Source organism: Heptranchias perlo, chromosome 12, assembly GCF_035084215.1.
Source record: "Heptranchias perlo isolate sHepPer1 chromosome 12, sHepPer1.hap1, whole genome shotgun sequence".
Taxonomy (NCBI): Eukaryota; Metazoa; Chordata; class Chondrichthyes; order Hexanchiformes; family Hexanchidae; genus Heptranchias; species Heptranchias perlo.
Genome location: NC_090336.1, coordinates 45,129,009 through 45,155,582, shown reverse-complemented (window position 1 = coordinate 45,155,582; position 26,574 = coordinate 45,129,009). Strand labels below are relative to the sequence as shown.

Sequence of the window (26,574 nt, the reverse complement as noted above, 5' to 3'; positions counted from 1 at the left end):
AGAACTAGATTTGCATAAATCTTCTAAGTTGCTGCCCTGTTATTCCAGAAACAAGTCTGCTCTTCTTATCAGATACTAAGAACTCAACATTTAGAGAAATCACAGATACTAACATATCCCAATATTGATGGCAGTTAGCGTATCAATATGTGCTATCACTAATAGGCCTAGGATATTCAGATAATGTGCTCAATAGTAGGGACCTTCAGATATTGTGGTTTGGTGGCAGATGCAACTTGCCTAATGACAAAGAACCCTAGCCTTTCCAAAGCAGACAGGATGGTTGCTTTGTCCAGCAGCCTGAAGATGCTCTTACCAGCCATGTCTACATAAAATAAAGATGTGCAGTTTCTGCTTCCACAGCAAAGGTGCAGCCAGTATACACTACTTTTGTACTGGTAATCTATGTTCCTCTTCTTTGCGCCCCCTCCCCCCCCCACCCCCACAATGATACTCAGATACTAAGAGTACAGATCAAGGTTTTAGACAAGGCAGCGTGGGAGGGTAATATGTTTAAGTGGCTGTGCCTGAAATGGAGCTTTTAAAAGGAACACCTTCCCTAAGCAATTCTGCTTCCATTAGATGTAAATTGCCATTTTATGCTTAGAATTTTAACATAAGGAATAATTTTGTGAATGACCAGATTTTACATTTTACATTTTAAAAAAGTATGTTGTATGTATACTGCATCTAACTGAACTTGATGTTTTAGTGTTTTACAGGAGGTTGCTGAAACCACATTGAAATATTACAGCAAGGCACTAGAGTTTTATGAAACATTAATGTTAAGAAAAAAAAATTCTGAAGTTTCCTCTTCCTACAATTACTGTGCTGTTTATACATTATGACATTCCAATTAGCCATCTATGGCTAAGGAGGGAGCTAATTGTATTTATACTACCAAAATGATAATCATATTGGATTTAACTTTGCATTTGCACAAATGAGATGAAGATTCCATTAATCTATCCTCAAGTACCAGATTTTGATATTTCATTTGTGTATATGTTAGAATAATCTTAAGGTCAAGGACCATAAGGTACAATGCATGTGCTGAATGGGGAAAGATGCCTATTCACAAGAAAAAACTTTACAAGTTTCCCCTTGTGTTTTTTTCTAAAGTGGTCTATTTTGACTCTTTCCTCACAGGGTTTATTGTATCATTTTGCAAACCAAGATATTTTTAAATGAATGGAAGTAACAAGAAATGAAAAAAGGGAAAAAAGTTTAATGTAAAGGACAAGGCAACAAAACTTGTAGCAAGATGCATGCTAATTCCTGATGAGCAGATTTACTGTCCATATATTTGAAAATTACGAAGTGAGCAATTTGCTCTTCAAACTTCTGATCGTTCCAAATATGTATCACCTTTTGACAACACATCCTTAGCACACCTATCCTCACCTGAAAATTACATGTGCCCTCCCCATGCACATATACAACTTGAAATCCTATAGCTAGTTTGCAAGAATTTCTTTAATTCATCTAGTGTCAATGTCTAAATTTTGATTGTTGCTGAACATTGAAAGAGTCAATTTGTTGGGAACCTACCATTATATACTATGTAATTTTCTAGATTTGCCAGATCATGAGTTCTTGCAATTCCTTGTCAAAGGTAATATCGCAACACGGTTGCATGTTTACAAAAAAACCTACATAATCAGAACAAAATAATAGGCCTATAAAAACTTAAATATTTTCAATAGTTATTGGTTAAGTTAAATTCTTGAACCTGATAGTCGACAATGTAACTTCTATTTTTTATCAGCTTACTAGTTGATTATAGGTGCACAATACAAAAATATTCACTCAGTATGCACCATTACCGTACAAAACATTTTATTCCAAAAGGGTGGGGCAATGCTTACATTTCCTGCCACTAAAAGAAAATGAGGCTGTGAACAAATAACTTTGTTGCATTTCTAAACAGAAGCTGCAATGACATTGATAAAACTAGCAAATACCTACAAAAGGCGTTCTCTAAATATGTACGGTCATCCCTATAAAAGTCACATGCAGTTACAGCTTTTCTAAATAAAGTTTGAACAGCGTGCTTCACCTGCAGCCTTAGAGATACATGCAGTTGCATGTATTACTACTTTCAACTTCTGAGTTTGCAATTATTAAATCCAAGTGTTGAAATAAATCTTTTTGCACAATATAAAGACAACTGGAACCTTTTACACACTGCTTAAAAAAGGTCTGTCACTGTTATATTGCAGACCAAAGACTAAATAAAGAAAAAGGTTTCACTGTATAATTTACAAAAGGAAAAAGTATCTTTCCCCAAATACCTTCATCATAGCTACTGCATTAAGTAGCTTCCACCCAAAGAAAAACTGTACAATGACTGGATTTTAGATAATGAATACGAAAACATTATTCATGCTGATATCCATTGCATAAAGTATTCATTCACCTCCAACAGCAAGCTTCCAAAACACACCTCATATTATATAAATCTGCACTATGGTAAATTTAAGATCGCGGTAGTGAAATAGGAATCTAAATGGTTTGGCATTACTCATATTCTGAAACACTTGTAACATTGGCATCTGGTATTAAAGAACCAACATACTTATCCGAACATTACTTCAAGAACCATTTTGTTTCTGCTACTTAGATTTTTGTTCATCGTTCAAATTTTGACACTAACATTTAACAGTTCCACTGTAGCCTCGTCATAGTGTGCACATACACAGAAGGCACTGTCCCAAATTTTGGTGCATGTAGGAAAAGAGATTCATACAGCCATTTCCCCAGTAATCCATATCAGAAATTGCCTTGAATTGACTGTTCCCAATTTAGATAACAGAACTTTTAACTTGTAAAGCCGGACTCACCAATAACACTAATGCAAGTGACACAGCCAGTTTCTCTGCAAGACCATGATAACATGATACAAAATCACATGACAGCTTGTAGTTTATTCACTGTCATACTGGTATGTGTAGTATCCCTATAACAATTTAACTGGAACTATAATGTAAGGATAATTTGTGTAAGTGTACAGCAATTCCCACGAACCTAAACCTAATCCAGAACTGGTGCGATATATATTACTTAATATATTCCCACTGTAGCCTTCAAATGCATTAAGGGTTAAGCTGCTGCTGGATGAAGATTTGTTCACAACAAGACTGCAGTCATATAATTTCTTTACATAAATTTAGCATTAAATCCAATGGCATAAAATTTAAAATTTAGACGATGATCAGCTAAAACATTAACATGTGGAAGTTGATAACTATTGGTTTATTGGGGGAGGGGGATACAAACTCAGGAAGTGACAGGGTATAGTTCAGAAAACTTACCTCATGACTGTTGGCTTCTGACTCCAAAATGAAGCCCATTGTACAGTACAAAGGCACAATGGGATAATCTTGGATATCACAAGATTATTGGCCATGGAATAGGCAATGAAGTGGGGATCAAAGCACAAATGCAGACAAAGCTTTGGAATCAAGCAAATCATTCTTTTTTAACTATAAGTACTCTTTGAATACAGTACTTCAGTACTATAGCACTCAACAGTTAATCTATACACACCATAAAAATGTAAGATTACATAAATACTGCACATTACTAAAAAGTTTTATCGCAGCATGTAGCTTTATGTTCATCCATAGGGATAGTGTCATTAATTTGCTGAAGGACACATTTCGAATTGAGATTGGGTTGCAGCTGCCCACCTTCAAAAAGGAGAAACTTCAGCCCCCAGTGGCACACTGTACATTAATACACCACTACAAAGGTATAATGTGTATTTCTATCCACAATTTCCACACAGTTAATTCCCCCAATCTCAACTGGGAAGTAGTGAACTACTGAGCAGAGGCAAAATTTTGTCCTCAGAGAGGGAAATGGAGGAAAAAGTTGAGGCTCCTCTTGGTTGTTAGTAACAAGATGGCACTCTAAGAGGCCTAGGGAAACATTGCTTATCTGCTCTCATTTCAATTAGGGAAGGATGAGATCCAAAATTTGGAAGTGCCAGTGCTGCAAGAGTCTTCTCATGAACATCAGTTTTACAGTAATGTTACTCTGGTGGCACATTTTCATTTGGAAATAATTCACTGGCACTGGAGACCTAGAGAATTCTTGAAAGTTCCCACATTGGTCACAGATCACAAAAGGACCAATTTTAAGTGTTATCCTGAATGCAGGTTTTACATCACGTTAGTGGGAAAGTCAGTTGGACAATATGTAGCATGAAATGGGTGATGTTCATGAATTTCTCTACCGTATTCTAATTTTACCATGGTACTTTGCAAAGATGGATTTTGGAATGTCAATTGTTGCTGTGCTTTTTGTTTTGAAAATTTCTCCAAGTCTATAATTATTATAAATGTCAGAAGAGCAGTATAAAACAAAGAAAAGGAAATAAAAAGCACATTTCGGAACAAGATTGTGGGTTTGGAAAAAAACAGCTTCACGTTCCCACATACAAACATAGGTTGAAATGTACAAAGGTATCTTTTAGAAATTAGGTTTGCTTAAATACAGAATTCTCCTTTGAAGGCTACTAGCAGTTCTTGCAGGTGCTCTGTAGCAATCCCGAGATTATAATACACAGTAACTACTGCACAATGGGCAATGGTGAAGGAGCCTTTAATTCTAATAGAGACGCCCCCTGCTACGATTTCCTCGTCCGCCCCAGCCTCGACCTCTGCCTCCACGGAAACCTCCTCTTTGTTCTGTAAAGAAAGAAAATTATGCTCAATGTGTTTTCTTATCTACTTGTGATTTTAAGGACATTTTTAAGATACGTAGCTTGAAGATTATACTGAATTATGTAAGCATCTACTTGTAATTTGAGCACACAGTTTAAAATTCTACACGACAAACTTTGATCTTGCAACAAAAAAATTTATTACTGATCCTATCAAACTCCTCCTCTGCCAATGAACTAGAAGTAGTAATCAAAATTTAAAAGGAAAATAAAGTGTTACTCCCCGCTCATCCCTCCCTCAAGGACTCTTTTTCAAGTTACTTTCTCCCTTTTTATGGTACATGAACCAACTGAGGGCAGACAACTTGATCCCAAACCCGATCAATACCTCTTTGACCCAGTTACCAAGTGGTGGGCAAGCACTACACAGTGATGCCTTCCCCTCCCACTATGACAGAACACTTAACGTCCTCTTGGCATTTTCCCCACAGCAACACTGACGAGATGAGAAACTTAGTAGCGTACTAGATTACAGACAAACCCATATCTCATCATTGGTGTTGCTCCAACCTGTTATATCATCAGAGGACAATTAAATTGCCAGAATCTCCAATTTGCTTTACATAGCTTACCATATGAGAAGTTACCAAGATTACCGCTGTACTTGCCACTAGGGGGATTGTAAATCTGCCTGGTATCCCGTTTTTGTGCTGGAGGTTGTTTCTTGGGAGGGGATGAAGTGTTTTCCTCAGCCATTCGCTTTTGCCTATTAAAATCAAAGAGATTAATTATCCTTAAAGTTTCTTTTATTAAATAAAGTTACCCAATTACATAAAGAAACATTGGGTTAAGGCAGAAATTATGAAGTGGTTTACTATCAGTCATTTATTTTTTTTACCCGTAGGCTACCTGCAGCTATAGGGAAATTCCTGTTTCCCGAATGCTGCTCTATCTTGTTAAAGTTGACAGCTCATATTGTGCAGCTCAAAAAACACATACAGTAAAGCTAAACAAACCAAGAATAATATTAGTGCTATAAAGTACTAAATTAAACTAAATACATATTTAATATAAAGGTTTCACGCATAAGCATAGGGTGTCCCACTTCAAAGTGAATGTAGGGCAAAAAGTAGCTGTTAGTTGAAATAGCTACTATTAGCTTAAATATTACATGACCTAAATGCAGAGCAAGCAAAAATCACTTCCATTCAACAGACAGGGAGGAAAGCTACTAAATCAGCAAGAACAAGCACTACAAAACCACCCAAATTAGTCTACCCGCCCCCTCCCCAAATCCAGCAATCTATTACTAGCAACTACCACAAAATAAACTAAATCCCTCGAAGAATATTTTCACACTGAACAAGAGAAATGACCAAATGCAATTTTAAAACCACTGTATACGATTAAAAATTCATTGAAGAAAAACCATTGCAAACCTACTCAAAATGTTATAAATGCCTACAAGATTTCCTGCATAGGCTTGCCCCTCTTTGGAGGCTGGGATTAGATTCTTGTTGCAAAATTTTGTGCATGCAAGGGGATGCAGTAACTGAGGACGAGCTTTTGGGGAGGGAAGAATAAACTTATTTGCATCTTAAGCAAGTGGTTATAATATCAGAAGTATATCCGTTAGCATCAGTAAGGTGTGGCTTTTTTAACCTTGCATCAATTAACCCTTTAAACATGCTGCGAGAAAATGGCACTTGGTCTGAGCCACACAAATCCAACTGCATGTTACCAAGCCCCTGTTTCAAATTGATTATTTGAAGCAGTCTGTATTAAGCATTTTATACCTGCTTTTCAATCAAAATGTATTTGCATACAAAAATATGTAATATCTCTGAATGGTTCCTCCAAAACTCTAATTTTCATTGTGGAGGAACCAGCGACATAAGGAGTGTGGTTTCCACCCACAATTAAGAGAAAGTAATCTTGCAGTAAACAAGTGACCAGTCACATCTCAAATAGATAAATAAAAAAAATGATTTGGAATATAATGAATCACCCTATTTATCAGAAGGGTCATTGCAATGTCCAATTCCTTCTGCAGATCTAAAATACTGGCCAAACAGTAACATATATATTTGCAACAAAATGTCTAATATCTCACTTTGTAGCCTCAATTATTTTAATATTTCAGTAGCTGAAGCTCATCCAGTACAAGAATGCTTATTGGGAATCTTGATCAAAAACAGTACTTAAATAACTGGCTGAAAATGTCCTGTTTCATCATTAAACTTAAAAATGCTGTTTTTTAAGTTCTGAAAGTGGTAACTAGCTCAAAACTGCATTACAGTGCAAGGGGATATTCATTTCTACACAGCATCATACTGAAAAACCCCGTTTGCTAAGTCATGATATTGTAAGATCATGAAATTAAAGCACCCCTCCAATTTGCAATCTTGGTCCCTCAGCCTAATAAAAATAGCTCCTGATGTCTTTAAAAAAAATGTATTTTTTGAATATTTATCTAAAGGAAAAGGAATTTAGCATAAGGTAGTCACATTCAGGGCAGTGAAAACAAATAATTGGAAACATTTTAGGTTTAGTTCAGGACTATCATTGCAAGTATAAACAAAAAACTACAGTAGCTGGAAATCTGAAACAAAAATAGAAAATGCTAGAAAAACTCAGCAGGCCAGGCAATATCTGCAGAAACAATAGATGTGTTGAAGCTTTAGGTGTGGACCCTTTATCAGAAGCTCTGATTGAGGACCACACATCTGATGGGTCAACTTGTCGGTTCTCTCCACAGGTGCTTCCGAGCCTGGAGTGTTTCCAGCATTTTCTGTTACATTTGTCAGCTTGGCTCAGTTAATAGCACTTTTGCCTTGGTCAAAAGTTGTTGGTTCAAGTCCCATGCCAGAAGTTTGAGGTCAATCTAAAATCAACACTCCGGTATAGTACTAAGAGTGCTGCATTGTGGAAGTGCTATCCTTAGAGGGAGACATCAGGCGGACATAAAAGAACCAATAGCACTATTCAAAGGGAAAGTAACAAGTTCTCCAGTGTCCTAGTCAAAATTCCTCCTCAATCAACACCACCAAAAATAGACTAACTGGACACTGAAGTTTGTAGAAACCTAGCTGTGCACATAATGACTGCTGAGTTTGTCTATGTAACAGTCACCAAACTTCAAAAGTAATTCATTGTATGTGAAGTTAATGCAAATCTCATCTTTTTATAGATTGGTAGTGAATGGAAGTGGTTTGGTATATTGAATTCTACATGTGATGTTGAACAAATTTATTGTAGTCAACAGCAATTATACAAGAGCACAGCTGTTGATGTTTTATTTTTTAAAAAATCAATCTGTTTCAAAACAGACAGGATACCCCCAAAAGCAACATGATCACTCCCTTAAATACATCTAACTCAGGAAAAGAATTACCAAACTTTGGAAGGAAAGGTGATAAATAATAATTGGGGTTTTTCCGATACAGCAATGTTTAATTAGGATTTTGAGACGTGAAATCATGTGGTGAAACACAAGTTGTCAAATCAGCTGAACTTGGGCTGAGTTGTGCCAGTTACTTTCTTTCTCTTCAAGACTCCTAAAAGGTATGCCACATACTGCTAATGGTAATAATCAGTGGCACATTCAAGTTTTAGGGATCTGGACTTCAGCAGTGATATGAAGGAGTTTTTAAAATTTTGAGTTATCACTACAGTTTCTGAAGATTAGCTTATGAGCGAGAATTGAAAAGAGTACACAGATATTAGAAGATACCAGGATAAACTTACCCTCCTTCAACCTTCTGTACAGGTTTCCAAGAAAGGGTGACTGTGCTTTTATAAGAAGGAGGATTATGGAATAGATCCTAACCAAAAAAAGTGTAGGTTATACAATGTTTTCAGTCCAGCTTACTCCGCTCAAGTCTCTGTCATCCACATATCCAAGTCATAACCCATTTATTTGGCTAAATGTACAAAAGTATATGTTTCAAGGTATTAAGTAGCTGCATTTAAAGATCTCTTTACTAGACAGACATTTTGCATATGCCAGTACAATGTTGTAGCTTTTCTACGCCAGATTTTTTTTTTAAAAACATGGGTCATGTATAAACATCAAATATAAACATGTGGGAATTGTATGATACAACAGCATTTTTAGTTGTACCAAACAATGTAGGTAACTATGACAGCATATACTTTTAGCTTCACAAAATCTCAAAACACAAACAGTTTGTTTTCCTTTGTGCAGAAGTTACAATCAATAGTTAAAAAACTGATTACCTTGATGAGAACGTTAATGTTATTGGTTATCTTCAATGCAACAACTTTAATTTTGTTCTGTGGAAAAGAAACAGCACTATATACAAAATATGAAGTTCTTATTGACATATATTCCAAAATACTTGGATAAAAGCCTCACAATTCTGACCCCAAGAGACACTTTCGGTAACTAAACAATGTTAAATTATGCAACTTGTTCCTAGCTGCCTCATTATTTAAGTGTGAAAGACCACCAATGTGCTAGAATACATACCTCTTCTGTTTTCAAAGCTTCACCTGTTTTTCCTTGCAGAGCAAGACGTAGCTGTTTGATGTAAACTTGTAAACCTCTTGCAAAATACTGCAACCTAAACATAAAGTTACAGTTAAAACCAGAGGGGACTGGGTAGCACAATAGATTACAGACCGTTCTTTCAGCTCTTAGACCTAAGTTCAAATCCATCTCCATTTCTGTGCTTTAGCTGCAATAATCCCACCTTGTGAACAGGTTGTAAACAAAATAAATTTTGGTAGTAACAACCCAGTTTCTGTGAGCACTGCACTACCACCTGAAACTGATTTAATTTACACTAAACTGGCAATCTTAGAAAGATTGCAAGGATGGCTGGTATGGGATTGCATTATGCTGACAGTTTATGACAAAAGTGCAACTTCTACTTATCGAAGTCCCATACTGTTTTGACCAGAAATAGAATATGCAGTCATATGTGAACAACTTGCATTTATACAGTGCCTTTTAATGTAGGAAACAACTCAAGGTACTTCACAAACAGATGTAAGCCGAATGAGAAAGGAGAAACTAGAAGGGGTGGCTGAAAGCTTAATCAGAGAGATAGAACTTGAATTTTTTTTTAAAAGGGAGTTCCAAAGAATAGGACCTAGGCAGCTGAACATTCTGCCACCAATAGTGGTGCAAAGGGAGGGAGGGATCTATAGAAGGCCAGAGTTACAAGAATATATAGAGCCGGAAGAGACTGCAGAGATAGGGTGCCAATGCCACAAACCCAAGCTGAAGTAGATATTCCTGTGAGTGACATGCATAAATACACACAGATAGTTATAATCACCAATGATGACTCCTGAGTTTACTATCAATTGTCCAGAATTTGAACTATCTCATTAGAACTTATTTAAGAAAATTGGAAATGATTTGTACAAGCAAGCAACTAATTCCAGTCAAATCAAAAACTTTGAAATAACTAGACACTAAAATGTAAGGAACACAATCAAGCCTGTTTACTACTACAGATCGAAGAGAAACAGCTTTTAGTGTATGGAAGTATACAAATAACATTCATCTCACCTGATTTTGAAGTCCTTCAGTCGATCTGCATTGAGTTTTGCTGTAAGGAAATCAGGAAGTTTCTTTCCAAGTTGATGAAAGCCAAATAGCAGACATTCAACGTAACTAAACTGCAGTTTGGGCTCCTCGTTGCCTGCATTTTCACCATTTTCTGCTTCTTCTGGGGGCAATGGCATATATTCCTAGGTTTTTCAGAAATTCTAGATTACTTACAAGACCTACTTTTTCAAGTTTTTGTTGATGAGCATTTATTTATAAGATGCTGTACAAGCATTTAAGTACATATGGTGCAATCTTTCTGAAGCTACAATGCAAACATTTATTGGGTCGACTAGGCCTATATTCACTAGAGTTTAGAAGAACGAGAGGTGATCTCATCGAAACATATAAAATTCTAACAGGACTGGACAGACTAGATGCAGGGAGGATGTTCCCAATGGCTAGGGAGTCCAGAACCAGGGGTCACAGTCTCAGGATATGGGGTATGCCATCTAGAACAGAGATGAGGAGAAATTTCTTCACTCAAAGGGTGGTGAACCTGTGGAATTCTCTACCACAGAAGGCAGTGGAGGCCAAGTCATTAAATATATTCAAGAAGGAGATAGATATATTTCTTAATGCTAAAGGGATCAAGGGATATGGGGAAAAAGCGGGAACAGGGTGCTGAGTTAGACGATCAGCCATGATCGTTTTGAATGGCGGAGTAGGGCCGAATGGCCTACTCTTGCTCCTATTTTCTATGTTTCTATGTAACACAGCAAATCTGACCCATGCAGTGAAATTGTAACAATTTAAAGCAGAGAAATCTTTCAGGAAGTGTTTGACAAAGTCATCTGTTTTAAAAGAAAACAGCAAAAACGATATGTCAGCTGTCAGTGACTTCAGGCACAAACGACCCAATAATTCTATGGTAAGGTTTCTCTCGCTGCATTGTTTGTAACGGTTTGCAAGACATTTCATGAAGACCGGACCCCTTAAAAAAAGTGTATGCCACATCCTGAAACTATAATAGTTAGGGGGAAGGGGGTGATGTCAGAATAATTTGGAAAACAGTTGAACCTCCACGTTCCTCAATAGAAAACTAAATTTTGTTTCCATCAGTTGTCCAATTTTAACCAGCGACAAGAGTGAAACTAGGAAATGGTAGGAGATGAAAAGGTTGAGCATTGTGAAGTAATTTAGTTCTGAATAAAAGTCATTTTATCTGTGAAACAATGTAAAATAAAAATTATGAAAGGAACATAAATAATACGTGATGTGCACAATACAAAGAGCAATTCAAATATAAACATATGTTCCCTATTAAGATACACTGGAACCGAATAGAAAAAAAATATATACATTCCACAGAAAGTTCCATGCTTACCAGCAATTTTTCAAATAATTGTTTCAAGTTACTTTCTAACTTTTCCATATCACCACAGAAGGGTGTCATTTCTCCCAGCAACTTTAAAACCTGCAAAATTAAAATAGCACAACTTTCACTCAAGCACTATTTTAGAAAAAAAAATTTCAAAATACTAACTAAAATACAGTTAAACAACAATCATTGCTTTAAGCACAAATCTTCAAGGAATTCTGTAGAGGCCCTAGTTTTGAAATTAACTTGTGAATGTCGGTTAACATTTTGAGAAAAAATTAAATCCAATACTCTTCCTACAGCTGGATGCACTTTAAAGCATCGGTGATAAATTATACATACCCACCTTTGCCCAGTAGTTCTCAAATCAGAGTTTGCAGTAAGGAGGATACTTTGTTCACAAGAACCAGATTCCTAAAATTCTTGAATGTATTGTGAAATTAACTGAAATTTCCAAACATTGCTTTATTAAAAGATTGCATTTTTAGCCCTGTGGTCATCTCCAATTAAGGCAGACATTGTTTAAGGGGCTAGTTTGGAATCGAATAAAAGTGTAATCAAAAGGACCTTCACTTGTGCATTAGGTGCAGGATGATGCAGCTGGCAGATCACTCAGATTTTAAAGCAACTGAACAAATATTTAACAATTTAAGACATTAATTTTTAAATTGATTATGCAACAGTCAATTGTTTACAAGAGCTCTCCCATGTCTACTGCCTCAGTCAACATAGAGATGACTTAAAAATAGCTTTATCCTCAAAACATATAACAAACTTGACAAGAAAAGCTTGCATTTTGATAAAACAAGTCAAATTATCAAAGTTACTTATTTTGCAATAACAGTAAATCAAGATGCTCCACCTCTTACCTCCAGCTGAATGTCAAGTCCTTCCACTGGACTAGTAAGGGAGCTTAGGTTTGGCAGCACTTGCTCACAAAAGTAGGTGACAAACCTGGTTGAATGCACATTTTTCTGAAAGATAAGCATAAACAACACAAAGTACAAGACACGGGTAAATATTACCACTTATTTTTGCTGAATCTAGTACTTTTACAGGATTCTAACTTTGATGAGTTAGGAATCAACGTTCTTCTATACATGATCCAAGGTATTATTTAGAATACATTTCCTAAATTTAGAAAGTACCTAGCAACCTAGTTAAGCAGCATCACATGACAGGTGTTGCAGTATTAAAAGCCTCTTTCTTTGCCAGGGTAAGAGAAAGGCTTTTAATACAACAACACGTGTCACATGATGCTGCTTAATTAGGTTGCAAGGTAATTTCTAAAGCCAGAAAATCTGCTGGTTCTCAAAATATCAAGTTTAGCCAAATGCATGATTGATGCTATTATTTTCAGTATGGCAATTCCACTGGTGTTCTTGCTGCCTACGTCACACTCAAAATCTGCTCTTTAACACTTTGGCGAAACAATTGTCATGCTTACGGCATTGGCATATGCATATGCATGATGCTTATCAGTTGACAATTTTTGTATCATTTGAAAGCATCTTTCATCCTGTCAAGTATAATTAGTCTTCAAAGAATATTTCAGTTCTTTACATGGGTATGGAAGAACATGTTGAGACTTAAATTCCAACAATTGTTTCTCTTTCCTTGTGTACTACCAAAAAAAATCTCACACTAAACTTATGTTCTTCTAGCAACCACACTGTCAACAACTTGAGACCCAAACTAATCAATAGTCCTCTGCTTGCACCGTTTAAACAAGACGACCAAATTTTTTTGTTTACGCACTATTTTGAAAAACAGACCATGATGCTTATCAGCTTCCATATGGATGAAGACAATACTCAAATTTGCCTCCCAACCACCACCCTTAACTCCACAACTGTCACTGTCTGACCATCTGCCAACATTAAGTTGCTGATAAGCTAGAACTTTCTCCAACTACTTGGCAAGATCAAAGTCATCCTGTTCAGTTCGTCAGAAAGTCAACGTCCTAATCTGATTCCATTCCTCCTACCCGGCTACTTGCTCAGGCTCAACCTGATATTTTACAATGTCGCTGTCCTGCTTGGCACTAAGCTAAGCCCCAAACCCCTCCACATCAAGCCCATCACTAAGATGGTCTGTTTCCACCTCCATAATATTGTACTTTTCATTCCGTACCTCATCCCCACTACTGCTGAAACCCTCATCCACATCCTCTTCAATGCTCTTTCTAACAACATAGGCTCAACCCTACACAAACTCCTATCTTATCTCACAGCAATTCCTAAAAAGATATGCTCTTCCTAACACCAAAGTCTTCAACACCAGTATGAAATATTCAAATCAACTTATTAAAACCCAGTTGATGCACTCAAATAAAATATGATTGTTGAAGAGTTAGGTCACATAAACCAATAATAATCAAATTACCATGAGACTATTAAAATCTAGATTAGCTATGTTAGGCCCACTTCTTGAAAACAAAATATATTTAATGGATATAAAAGATTATTTTTTGGATGCTATGTCCAGAGTAGTTAGAGTTGCATATTTTGTAAAACTCTGGAAGAGGCTCATAGGTAAATAGAACCAAAAGTATCTGTCCACCTTCAAACAGTACAAATGGCTATTTGAAACAACAAATTCCAAGACACTTTATTTTATTGCAAACGGACATAGAAATCCTACTGCAAAAACACAAGCTTCTTCCAAGTGCCCAGCTAAGGAAATAGTTACACGGCAGAGGGCAAACCAGAAATTAATTTGGGTCAGCAATTCTGAAATACACTGAATTTAAATTAAGCCTTACCGAAAAAAGTGGAACCGCCTGCCTTGTGCACTGTAGTAGTCTGTCCACGGAGTCTGGATCTGCAGGATTAAACACCTGCTCTAAATCTGCCTGTTCAGCCACCAACTCGACCAGCTGTTGTCGACCACTTACTGTCTGAAGGTTCTTCAGGCCAGAGAGAATCTTCATGAATAAAACAAACTCCTCTCCTGTAACATCATCCAGTACCTAAAAACAAAATAAATGCATATATATGGATTAGATTTTACTCCCTACAAATTATATCCCTGCACTAAAATCTTCGGGGAGAAAAATGGCAACAGCGCAAAATTGTTCATTGTGTATTTCGCATTTTTATTTCCTAGATTTGATCTAGTACTTTTTGAGCACTGCAGTAACAACTAAAAATAAAAAAAATGTAACAACCTGAATACAATTCTTTGGTTTATGTCCAAAAAGTGAATTAACAAGGGTACTTTGGTTTGACTTTTTGAAGTTTGTGTTTATTTAAAAAAAACAAAGCTGCAATAGTTTGTAAAATGTATACTGTCAATACTAAAAACTTTTAGTACTCAACTACTTGGGCATTTTTGGATTGAGCTAGGTGAATGCCATGGCACTGTAGTTACGCATGGTGCACCTGAGGAAATGGGCTTGATAGAGGACAAATTATCTTTTTCCATTTTAAGTTAATAAGTCTTCATTTACTTACTAACAAAACAAGCATAACAAACATTTTTTACTACTAGATGTTGCTATTTCAGAACAGCCACAGAATGCTGCAATCCTGCTCAAAGTAAAGTTTTGAAGTTGAGCACTTAAGTGCATGTGCAGATCTTTGCTCACTGGCATTTGCTGGTGACATTTCTAATGTTAGAAAATAAAATGTTCTGTTTACTTTGTCCCAATATTAGAAATTTAAATGTGCTGCATATCGCACCAGTTGAGGTTATACTGCATCTCATGTTGAACTGAAGCAGTGGGATATCACCTCTTTTGGGATACCTCATGCCTTGTACAAAGTGTCAAGCTGGCAGCAGTTCAGTTGGAGTTGGAAATTTTACAGTTTGAGAGAAATTTCATAACTAGAGGTTTGGGCCAGGAAGTCCCTCAGGACTGTTCCCGCTCCACTGACATACTTAGAATTTCCCAGTCTGTGTGTGATCACATCTCAGTGCAATTCTTACTTAGCCATCACTACAGATAATTTTTAGACAGCATTTTTCCCAAAGACACCTTTGCCTTTGACTGGAAGAGCAAGAGGCAGCTGCACCTTACTGCACGTTGAATTTGGTAGCACAATAGAGAATAAGTAACCCCCACAAAATTAAAAATTCCGTAACAATTGCTAACCACTTCTTAGACCTAAAACCAGTGCTACCAGATTGTAAACCAAATCCATTCCATATTTTTTCACATTCAATTCTCAGAAATGCCCTGTATCATCTCCTCCTTTCACAGCAATACCTGCACCTCTAACCATATAATTCTATTTTCACTGTGCCGTCAAGCTAAATGATTATATGAGCACTCAAATGACCAATTTCAAAGTGTTGACTCTCAAAAGATAGAGCCTTGTGATTTCTGACACCAGATAATCCAACTCCAACAATTTAGTTTAATAACTTTATTAAACAGCACTGCGAAATGCAGAAAGGCTATATGGTTACCGTAATCCGGGAACAGAAGTACAGTGGGTTCAGCACACTATCTTCTGGAGTCCGTTTTGCCCTAACAGTCAATAGCTATGTTACCCAACTAGCCTCACTTTAACCAGGACCACAAAACCATTCAGCTGTCACTGAGACATGGTTCCCATCTCACTCTGATCTTCTTTGATAAATGCCGTGGGATCTTCTACTTCCATCCGAGACAGATTACCAAGAGCGCTCAAATCAATCATTTAAATATGATGTTAAAAAAAGTAAGTTGTAATTTGCCCAACAGCAATTTATAAATTTGATTTTACTTACCTTTTTAGACTCCACAAAGATGTATTCTTCTACTTCTTTGGTCATTACTTCCTCTGGTAGTGCCTTCAGTTTTGTGGAAAGGAACTTTATGGCACGTTCTCGCACAATGTCCTCCCCTTGTATTATCTGTGTGAAAAGACCCCCTAAGGTTCCTTTTGGTAAAGAGGAAAATTACAAATTAAGCAAATTTTAAATTTAGTGTGCACAAAATTGGTATGTAGATTTGCAAGAGGCACAGTGTTGGCCTATGATAACCATGTGATTCAAAAGCACACTCACATCTGGCATGTCAGAATGCCCTCAACTTTCTAAATTGGTCCATCGGGCATGAATAGCCTTTCATAATCAGGTATAAAATCCCAAATTTACACACAAGGTGACAGACCTACCAGAGGTGGCGGTACAGTGATATACAGTCAGGAGGGAGTGGCCCTGGGAGTCCTCAACATTGACTCTGGACCCCATGAAATCTCATGGCATCAGGTCAAACATGGGCAAGGAAACCTCCTGCTGATTACCACCTACCGCCCTCCCTCAGCTGATGAATCAGTCCTCCTCCATGTTGAACACCACTTGGAGGAAGCACTGAGGGTAGCAAGGGCACAGAATGGACTCTGGTTGGGGGCCTTCAATGTCCATCACCAATAATGGCTCAGTAGCACCACTACTGAACGAGCTGGCCGAGTCCTGAAGGACATAGCTGCTAGACTGGGCCTGCGGCAGGTGGTGAGCGAACCAACACGAGGGAAAAACTTACTTGACCTTGACCTCGTCCTCACCAATCTACCTGTCGCAAATGCATCTGTCCATGACAGTATTGGTAGGAGTGACCACCGCACAGTCCTCGTGGAGACAAAGTCCCGTCTTTGCACTGAGGACACCATCAAACGTGTTGTGTGGCACTACCACCGTGCTAAATGGGATAGATTCAGAACAGATCTAGCAGCTCAAAACTGGGCATCCATGAGGTGCTGTGGGCCATCAGCAGCAGCAGAATTGTATTCCAGCACAATCTGTAACCTCATGGCCCAACATATTCTTCACTCTACCATTACCAACAAGCCAGGGGATCAACCCTGGTTCAATATGGAGTGTAGAAGAGCATGCCAGGAGCAGCACCAGGCGTACCTAAAAATGAGGTGCCAACCTGGTGAATCGACAACTCAGAAGCAACATGCTATAGACAGGGCTAAGTGATTCCACAACCAACGGATCAGATCAAAGCTCTGCAGTCCTGCCCCATCCAGTCATAAATGGTGGTGGACAATTAAAGAACTAATGGGAGGAGGAGGCTCTGTAAACATCCCCATCCTCAATGATGGCAGAGTCCAGCACATGAGTGCAAAAGACAAGGCTGAAGCGTTTGCAACCATCTTCAGCCAGAAATGCCGAGTGGATGATCCACCTCGGCCTCCTCCCAATATCCCCACCATCACAGAAGCCGGTCTCCAGCCAATTCAATTCACTCCACGTGATATCAAGAAACGGCTGGGTGCACTGGATACAGCAAAGGCTATGGGCCCCGACAACATCCCAGCTGTAGTGCTGAAGACTTGTGCTCCAGAACTAGCTGCGCCTCTCGCCAAGCTGTTCCAGTACAGCTACAACACTGGCATCTACCCGACAATGTGGAAAATTGCCCAGGTATGTCCTGTCCACAAAAAGCAGGACAAATCCAATCCGGCCAATTACCGCCCCATTAGTCTACTCTCAATCATCAGCAAAGTGATGGAAGGTGTCGTTGACAGTGTTATCAAGTGGCACTTACTCACCAATAACCTGCTCACCGATGCTCAGTTTGGGTTCCCCCAGGACCACTCGGCTCCAGACCTCATTACAGCCTTGGTCCAAACATGAACATAAGAGCTGAATTCCAGAGGTGAGGTGAGAGTGACTGCCCTTGACATCAAGGCAGCATTTGACCGAGTGTGGCACCAAGGAGCCCTAGTAAAATTGAAGTCAATGGGAATCAGGGGGAAAACTCTCCAGTGGCTGGAGTCATACCTAGCACAAAGGAAGCTGGTAGTGGCTGTTGGAGGCCAATCATCTCAGCCCCAGGACATTGCTGCAGGAGTTCCTCAGGGCAGTGTCCTCGGCCCAACCATCTTCAGCTGCTTCATCAATGACCTTCCCTCCATCATAAGGTCAGAAATGGGGATGTTCGCTGATGATTACACAGTGTTCGGTTCCATTCGCAACCCCTCAGATAACGAAGCAGTCCGAGCCCGCATGCAGCAAGACCTGGACAACATCCAGGCTTGGGCTCATAAGTGGCAAGTAACTTTTGCACCAGACAAGTGCCAGGCAATGACCATCTCCAACAAGAGAGAGTCTAACCACCTCCCCATGACAGTCATCGGCATTACCATCGCTGAATCCCCCTACCTTAAACATCCTGGGGGTCACCATTGACCAGAAACTTAACTGGACCAGCCATATAAATACTGTGGCTACGAGAGCAGATCAGAGGCTGGGTATACTGCGGCGAGTGACTCACCTCCTGACTCCCCAAAGCCTTTCCACCATCTACAAGGTACAAGTCAGGAGTGTAATGGAATACTCTCCACTTGCCTGGATGAGTGCAGCTCCAACAACACTCAAGAAGCTCGACATCATCCAAGACAAAGCAGCCCGCTTGATTGGCACCCCATGCACCACCCTAAACATTCACTCCTTTCACCACCGGCGCACAGTGGCTGCAGTGTGTACCATCCACAGGATGCACTGCAGCAACTTGCCAAGGCTTCTTCGACAGCACCTCCCAAACCCGCAACCTTTACCACCTAGAAGGACAAGAGCAGCAGGTACATGGGAACAACACCACCTGCACGTTCCCCTCCAAGTCACACACCATCCCCACTTGGAAATATATCGCCGTTCCTTCATCGTCGCTGGGTCAAAATCCTGGAACTCCCTTCCTAACAGCACTGTGGGAGAACTTTCACCACACGGACTGCAGCGGTTCAAGGCGGCAGCTCACCACCACCTTCTCAAGGGCAATTAGGGATGGGCAATAAATGCCGGCCTTGCCAGCGACGCCCACATCCCATGAACGAATTTTTAAAAATTAACTTAGGTCAACAGCCACAATTTGTTTGTGCCTGATTAAAAGACTTATTTTTTGTGTCTCTTCCTCTACCCTTCCAAGCTTTAAGTTTCTCAAGCATTATTAGCCGTTAAAAGTAAAAAAAGTTGACAAGATTGCAAGTTTTGCTTTTCTCGTCTCCGCCATGCCAATTTTCCCGACAGTTTTCTATAACTTTTCAGGTTTTTTCAAGCCCTATATTTCTCTTATGCCTTCCACTCTACATCTTGGTATTTATTACAGGTAGATAAATTGCCAGTCTTTACAAAAATTACTACTGTATAACAATTCACTGGCAAACGCAAGTTAGATCAGAATAAATATATATACACACACACACATATACACATGCACTCCTCTAACTTTAGTCATTATGACTATTTTAAATAAAGCATAGACTTTTACACAGTAAATCGTTCAATTTTGTTTGTCTTCTCAAAACTAAATGCAAGTAATGGTCTACAGTTAGTGTGTCAAATGAATGACAATACAAAATTGAAGTAAAGTACTTAATTTTTATAACTTATCTGCCCAAGCGTGCTTCAAAACAGCTATCCCACTTTCACTTATCCAAGTAGTATGTCTAATTTAAACAAAACAGCAACAATGGGAAGAAAATGGCAGTTACCTTTGGCATCAATCTTGAATATACATATTAATGCATTATTAACCAAGTTGAACTCCGCACTATCATCTGAAAAAAAGCAAAGTGGCAATCCTTGTAATCCAGAGCTGAAAGTAACTAGAACTAGATTTATCAGTTAGCTTTAATGTGACTTGTTTACAGCACATTGTAGAAAGGTGAGATTAGTTTAACTGCCCTCAAACGCTACATTGTAAATGGAGTTTGTGCAGCAAAATAATTGATCACATGATCTTCAAACTACTGAGCCATCAGGCCACAAATGAAATAACTTAAAAGGCACACTGATGTACAAAGAATTATCAATGACACTGCACCATCTAAAGTTAGTATAAGTTCACTGAAACTGATGACGCCTAGCTACAGGGACGTGACAGCTGAACTGGATTCCCTGATGCTTAGAATTAACAATCTCTGAATGCTGAACAAAAAGCTGCTGAGAAGCTATCAACTTCTCTCTCCAGATACAAACGGCATCAAAAGATATCTTTCACAATTAAATAAAGCTGTTAACCACCCACAGGATTTAAAACAGAGATTGCCTGTTATACCAGATTCACAGCCCGTGGTATGTCAGCAACTCCAAATGACTAACTTTGACTCTTTCCCATGGTCAGATTTTACTGTTAATAACACCTGCATGGACTAAGTTTTTTGTCACTCACTGATAAATGAGGCAACAAATGCTTCCACTCTACCTGTCTGGCCCTAATCTTAAATATCCTCAATCTAATTAATGGCATCAGAGAAAAAAGAATCCAAAGTCACTATTTATATAGTTGGGTACGATGTATGGTAGTGGTTATGGTATTAGACCATCATGAATTAAAATTGAATTAATTTTTTAAAAAATGACCACTAGAACAGCTGGTTTGAGATAAAAACCCAACTCGTTCACTGATGACCTTCAAGAAAGATGACATGCCACCCCAACTCACTCTGGCCTAGGTGAATCCAATCCCACAATGTGTGGTTCAGTCTTAATGCCCTCTGAAGTGGCCTAGTAAGCCACTCAATTGCAAGATTACTGTAAAAACCCACCACCATCAACTTCTCAGGGCAGCAGATCCAACCTTGCCAGCATTCCCCATATCCCAAGGATAATTAAAAATCCATAGATGGTGGGAATCCAAGATCAGACTATTTGTATGTCCCAATTAGTCTAGATGTACCCAGTCAACTGTAATCAAAGATCACCAAAATCTCAGATGTTTTAATATCTATGGGATTTTTAATAAGTCTTTATATGATTTGAAATAATAAAACTCTGTCGCAAATGGACTATCAAATTTTGCTGCTTATTTGAAAAGTGTCACTGCATGCCGTGTTGTCTTAATCAATGTCAAGTGTGCCTCACTTTTACTACTGTTTATTGACTTCTTGTGAGTTCCAAGATGTATTGTCTACTCACTAAACACAAACCTCATTTGGGAAATTATCTGATACAATACTCATTCAAACTGGTGGACCCAATATTGTTTTGCACAAGTAGCAACGGTGCTGATGCATATTCTCTAAAAGTTCACTCTACACTACATTTTCCAAATAGTTAAATATATAAATGGTATGTAGTATTTGGCTGTAATCTCTTTTTTAATCAAGCATTTGCTCTTTTCCTATGTTCCAACCACTGACTGCTGATCTTCATTATGTTGTACTCCTACTGCTTTATCTATCATGTTTAGATTATTCTGATTTATATTGACATGGATTCAGTCAAAATTTTGTTTCCCAAAGAAATCTGATGCCACATTCACTAGTTTCCCATTTTCCATCCATTTTGCTCAACTACACAGGCTAAAAAGTGAAATCCAACAAGTGTAGAAAAGTCATTTCATACAATAGAAAGTATATTACATTGTTACAATAATATAATTCTTGTGGGCAGTAATACAATAAACAAAATTATTTACTTAAAGATCCACTTCAACTACAGGAGCCTTTAGTCATTAAAATGGGAAACTTGAAAAACAGCATAGAAAGAATTAAAGTTCAATTGAGAGCATAAATCCCAACTCATCACAAAATAGACACATACCGGTTTGTAAAAGCTGTGTTAATATATCCGCAACTCTTGGAAGGTTTTCACCTGTTGCAAACTGAGGCAGCTCCTTAATGGCTTGACGGCGAATCTAAACAAAAATGTTTCAGTATCTTAAGTTTTACATGTTATTTTTGCAATGATGTCAAAAAGTTTATTAAATCACACGCTGCTGACATTCTACATGTTCTTCTGACAAATCTTAAAGATTTCAGCATTAATATCCCTGAACACGAGCATACAAAGGGCAATGCATTCATAATTGTAAGTTATTAAAACAAACTGAATAAAACTGAACATGTGCCAGGCAAGAGGACGACTGAAAATCAGGGAAAAAGGACAGAGCCATCTCCTTACTTCTTTCTCCCTGCACCAACGTCCCCCGCCCCCCCTCCTCAAAAGGTCAGATTACAACAGAAAATGAAGATAACCCTTACAGAAAGATCTTCATCCTCACAGAGATCCAACTGAGCATTGATAGCACTATCTGCCAGCTCTGGAAAATGTTTGAAGAACTTTGGAATAAACTGCGCTGCCAATCTTTTCTCCTTGGCTCCACTCTTCACACCATCCAGAATAGCCTGATACGCATCTTTGTACTGCAAAAAAAGACATTTACATGTTGTCAGAATTTGATCTAAAACCCTTATAAAATATTCAGATCATTAATTTCTTGTTTCAAAGCTTAGAATGTTCTGCACATGAAATCCCTGAACTTTAAAAAGCCTTTCAATTGAGGATGTAGGAGCAACACGAAATGAGTAAGTACAACTGATGTCAACACGAAGATGTGTGGCTGATACTGTAGTGGAAAATAACCATCAAATCCACATGGTTCAAAGTTCTGTGGTATAACTACACCATCATATTTCTGTGCAGCTGAAGATGGATAAACACAAGTTACTTTCCAAGGAAACATATTAGAACATGCTGTACATATTGTTAAATAGGAACACTGCTTTAAATTTAATGGGACCTTTCTGTATTACCTAAATGTCACACTCAGGTTCAGGATCCAGATAGTACAATTATATTATTATATGGTTGGGAAGTATAAAGATTAGGACTATCTCCTTGAAACTTGTTTATGGTAGTCTTATAAAAGGCATGACCCAGCGTTAAAAATAACAAAAGACCCTCAGTTTTTGTTATCCCCCCCGCCCATTGCTACTTGTGGGAATGTGTCTAGTTTGGATCTTAATCACCGTCTATTTTAAAGTTTTCCATTGTTGGTCCACTATCTTACCTGTCATTTTCTCTTTCTATTTTATCTGGCTCCTTTTTCACAGTTAAGTACCTGTATCTTTGTTCTTTTCCTTTTGTGAATATGGGAGTAGTGAGGACTTATGGGTAGGTAAGGAGTATTGGGGACGGAGAGTAGTTGAGAGGTTGGAGAGCCAAGGCAATCAGTGTGCAGACAGACAGGTGTTACCTGCCAGGTCTCAGAATATACAAACCAAAAAAAACAACAAACAAAAAAAAACAGAGGTAGAAACATAGAAAAGACAGCAACTGACCCGTTATATTAAAAACAGATAACATTTGTTCGCTGGTGGGGTAACGTGTAGCGTGACATGAACCCAAGATCCCGGTTGAGGCCGTCCTCATGGGTGCGGAACTTGGCTATCAATTTCTGCTCGACGATTTTGCGTTGTCGTGTGTCTCGAAGGCCGCCTTGGAGTACGCTTACCCGAAGGTCGGTGGATGAATGTCCTTGACTGCTGAAGTGTTCCCTGACTGGGAGGGAACCCTCCTGTTTGGCGATTGTTGCGCGGTGTCCGTCCATGCAGACGCTGCGACAACGGATGAACGGACACCGCACAACAATCGCCAAACAGGAGGGTTCCCTCCCAGTCGTGGAACACTTCAGCAGTCATGGACATTCATCCACCGACCTTCGGGTAAGCGTACTCCAAGGCGGCCTTCGAGACACACGACAACGCAAAATCGTCGAGCAGAAATTGATAGCCAAGTTCCGCACCCATGAGGATGGCCTCAACCGGGATCTTGGGTTCATGTCACGCTACACGTTACCCCACCAGCGAACAAATGTTATCTGTTTTTAATATAACGGGTCAGTTGCTGTCTTTTCTATGTTTCTACCTCTGTTTTTTTTTGTTTGTTGTTTTTTTTGGTGATTTGTATATTCTGAGACCTGGCAGGTAACACCTGTCTGTCTGCACACTGATTGCCTTGGCAACGGGCAGTTGAAAAAACTGTCTGTAATCACCAAGCATTGTTCTGTGAATTATAAATGCGATTTCATTTCGAGGATTTCATTTTCACATCGTTCACCTGACGAAGGAGGAAGCCTCCGAAAGCTTGTGAATTTAAAATAAAATTGCTGGACTATAACTTGGTGTTGTAAAATTGTTTACAATTTTTAATATATCAATGGATCTCCAATGGCACCATGTTTTATAAGGTCAGTTTTGTACCAATATGAGGAAAGGCTCAAAAATTGACTTTTTTATTAGAACAGCACAAATTGAAAAATGATAGCAGTATTTAGAATTATGAAAGGATGGGGCAGGGTCCAAGAACAAGGTGCCATAGATACAAAATAAATGCAAGAGATTTGCTACTCCCTGACAGCAAATATATATTAGTCATATATTTGTGGCAAAGTGTGTTAATGTAATCATTTAAAGACAGCATCTTTTCATAATTATTTTGTTACAACAAATAACTGTGGACTTTTAGTATTTTTTTTATAACTGAAGAAAACTGCCAGGTTTGGAAAATTTCTGAATCTCACTTTCCTGAATGGTTACACAGAGGCAACTTCCATTATACATTTAAACAAACTTCTTTACACAGTTGTGAGACTATGAAATTCACCCTAGGGTTAGTGGCTGAGGCAGAAACTATAGCAACATTCAAGACTAGATTGGATAGGTAGAAGGAAAAAGGGTTAAGGAGATATGCGGACATATATATATGTATGTATGAACAGGATGGGTTGATATGATTAGAATGATTTGCTCACGTGGAGGATAAAACACCAACACAGGCTGGTTGGCCTGTATCCATGTTGTGACTTCTATGCATTTACAATGGAAATCACCCATGTAAACTTAGTTGCCAGAGTAGCTGAGCTGTCTACATGGGTCGAAGTATGCATAGGCATCGGGTTTCCATCTTTGCTGCTCCCGGGCGTTGATCAAACTCAGGCCAATGGAGCAATAACAAGGGTCTGCTACTCCCCCTGACAGCAAATATATATTAGTCATATATTTGCGGCAAAGTGTGTTAATGTAATCATTTAAAGCCAGCGTCTTTTCATAATTATTTTGTTACAACAAATAACTGTGGACTTTTAGTATATATATTTTTTTATATAACTGAAGAAAACTGCCAGGTTTGGAAAATTTCTGAATCTCACTTTACCTGAACGGTTACACAGAGGCGCCTTCAATGCTTTAACCTCCCCGCACACATCACTTTGCAACGACTATCAGCACGGGCAACTAACGGAGCATCTTGACCCACCTCAGCCTGTGTGCAACTGAAACCCCTCACTAGACTGGAGGAGAGAGAGAGAGAGTGGGTGGGGGTGGGGGTGGAGAGAGGGCAAACTGAGGTGCCGGGCCTGGCGATCATGAAGAGCGGAACCGGCAGGAGCTCCGGCCGCTGCCGGTCCTTTCGATTTGGTTTCATTTTAGTCCCGCAATCCCGTCACCTCCATCCCCCTCCCTCCCACCCACCCCCAGAGGATAAGTGCGCAGTCGAGCCCGAGCCCGAGCCACACGCCGCGCTCGGGCCTGCTGGCACCGGCCTAGGGAGCGGACCCGCCGCTTCCATCTCCTCCCTCACCTGGCCCACGTTGTCCGTGGCATCCGCCAGTATCCCGTAGTTACGGTACAGCTCCTCCACCGTGGTCATGGTCGGTCGAGAGCGAGGGGCCGCCGATAGTGACGCCGAAGATCAGCCTCTCTGTTCCCGGGTCACTTGCGCCGCGCTCTTCTATCGCCGCCTGTCAATCACCGCGAACCCTCGCGATACCTCCCGCCGACCCGGGCTCGGGCGCCGACGCTCAGCCAACAACAGCGCCATCTGCAGGCTCGGAGGACTAACGGCCCGTTCTTTCACATTTCCAACATTTGCAGCTTTTTTTTGCTTATATTATTATCCGTGCTGTTTCTGTCGCGCATCCCCGATATCTTTCGCTCCGCCGCCGGCGGCTGTGCCTTCGGCAAACGGCGTGGACGGACTGAGGCGCCGGGCCTGGCGATCATGAAGAGCGGAGCCGGCAGGAGCAGGCAATTAATGCAACAATTTGCATTTATATGGTGCCTTGATGTAATAAAAAAAAACATTCCCAGGGCGCATCGCAGGAGTAGGGTTAGCAGACAAAATTTGACACATCATAAGGAGATGTTAGGACAGGTGACCAAAAAGCTTAAAGGAAGATAGAGGAGGAGGAGAGGTTTGGGGAGGGAATTCCAGAGCTTAGCACCAAAGACAGCTGAAGGCACAGCCGCCAATGGTGGAGCGAAAGATATCGGGGATGCACAA

General features: G+C 39.3%; 1 protein-coding gene across 1 annotated transcript; it reads right to left on the bottom strand.

Annotated features, from left to right (window-relative positions):
* Nucleotides 1–1,210: 1,210 nt before the first annotated feature.
* Nucleotides 1,211–26,058, bottom strand: api5 (apoptosis inhibitor 5). The gene is made up of 14 exons (XM_067994047.1): nucleotides 25,873–26,058; nucleotides 22,494–22,655; nucleotides 22,054–22,147; nucleotides 20,001–20,066; nucleotides 16,288–16,439; nucleotides 14,336–14,542; nucleotides 12,441–12,545; nucleotides 11,578–11,667; nucleotides 10,212–10,393; nucleotides 9,162–9,255; nucleotides 8,909–8,965; nucleotides 8,417–8,493; nucleotides 5,302–5,435; nucleotides 1,211–4,694 (listed from the first exon to the last, which is right to left on the bottom strand). The coding sequence occupies exons 1-14, from the start codon at nucleotides 25,939–25,941 to the stop codon at nucleotides 4,615–4,617; spliced, it is 1,569 nt and encodes a 522-aa protein (XP_067850148.1). The 5' UTR covers nucleotides 25,942–26,058; the 3' UTR covers nucleotides 1,211–4,614.
* Nucleotides 26,059–26,574: the final 516 nt, after the last annotated feature.

Bases quoted from the DNA above. Each gene is read 5' to 3' on its own strand.
- api5 (XM_067994047.1), bottom strand. From the start codon at position 25,941: ATGACCACGGTGGAGGAGCTGTACCGTAACTACGGGATACTGGCGGAT. The intron at 14,543-16,287 runs GTAAGTAAAATC...TTTTGTTTTTAG, and splicing joins TCTTTGTGGAGTCTAAAAAG to GTACTGGATGATGTTACAGG. The intron at 8,494-8,908 runs GTAATCAGTTTT...TTTTTTGGTTAG, and splicing joins ACATTAACGTTCTCATCAAG to GATCTATTCCATAATCCTCC.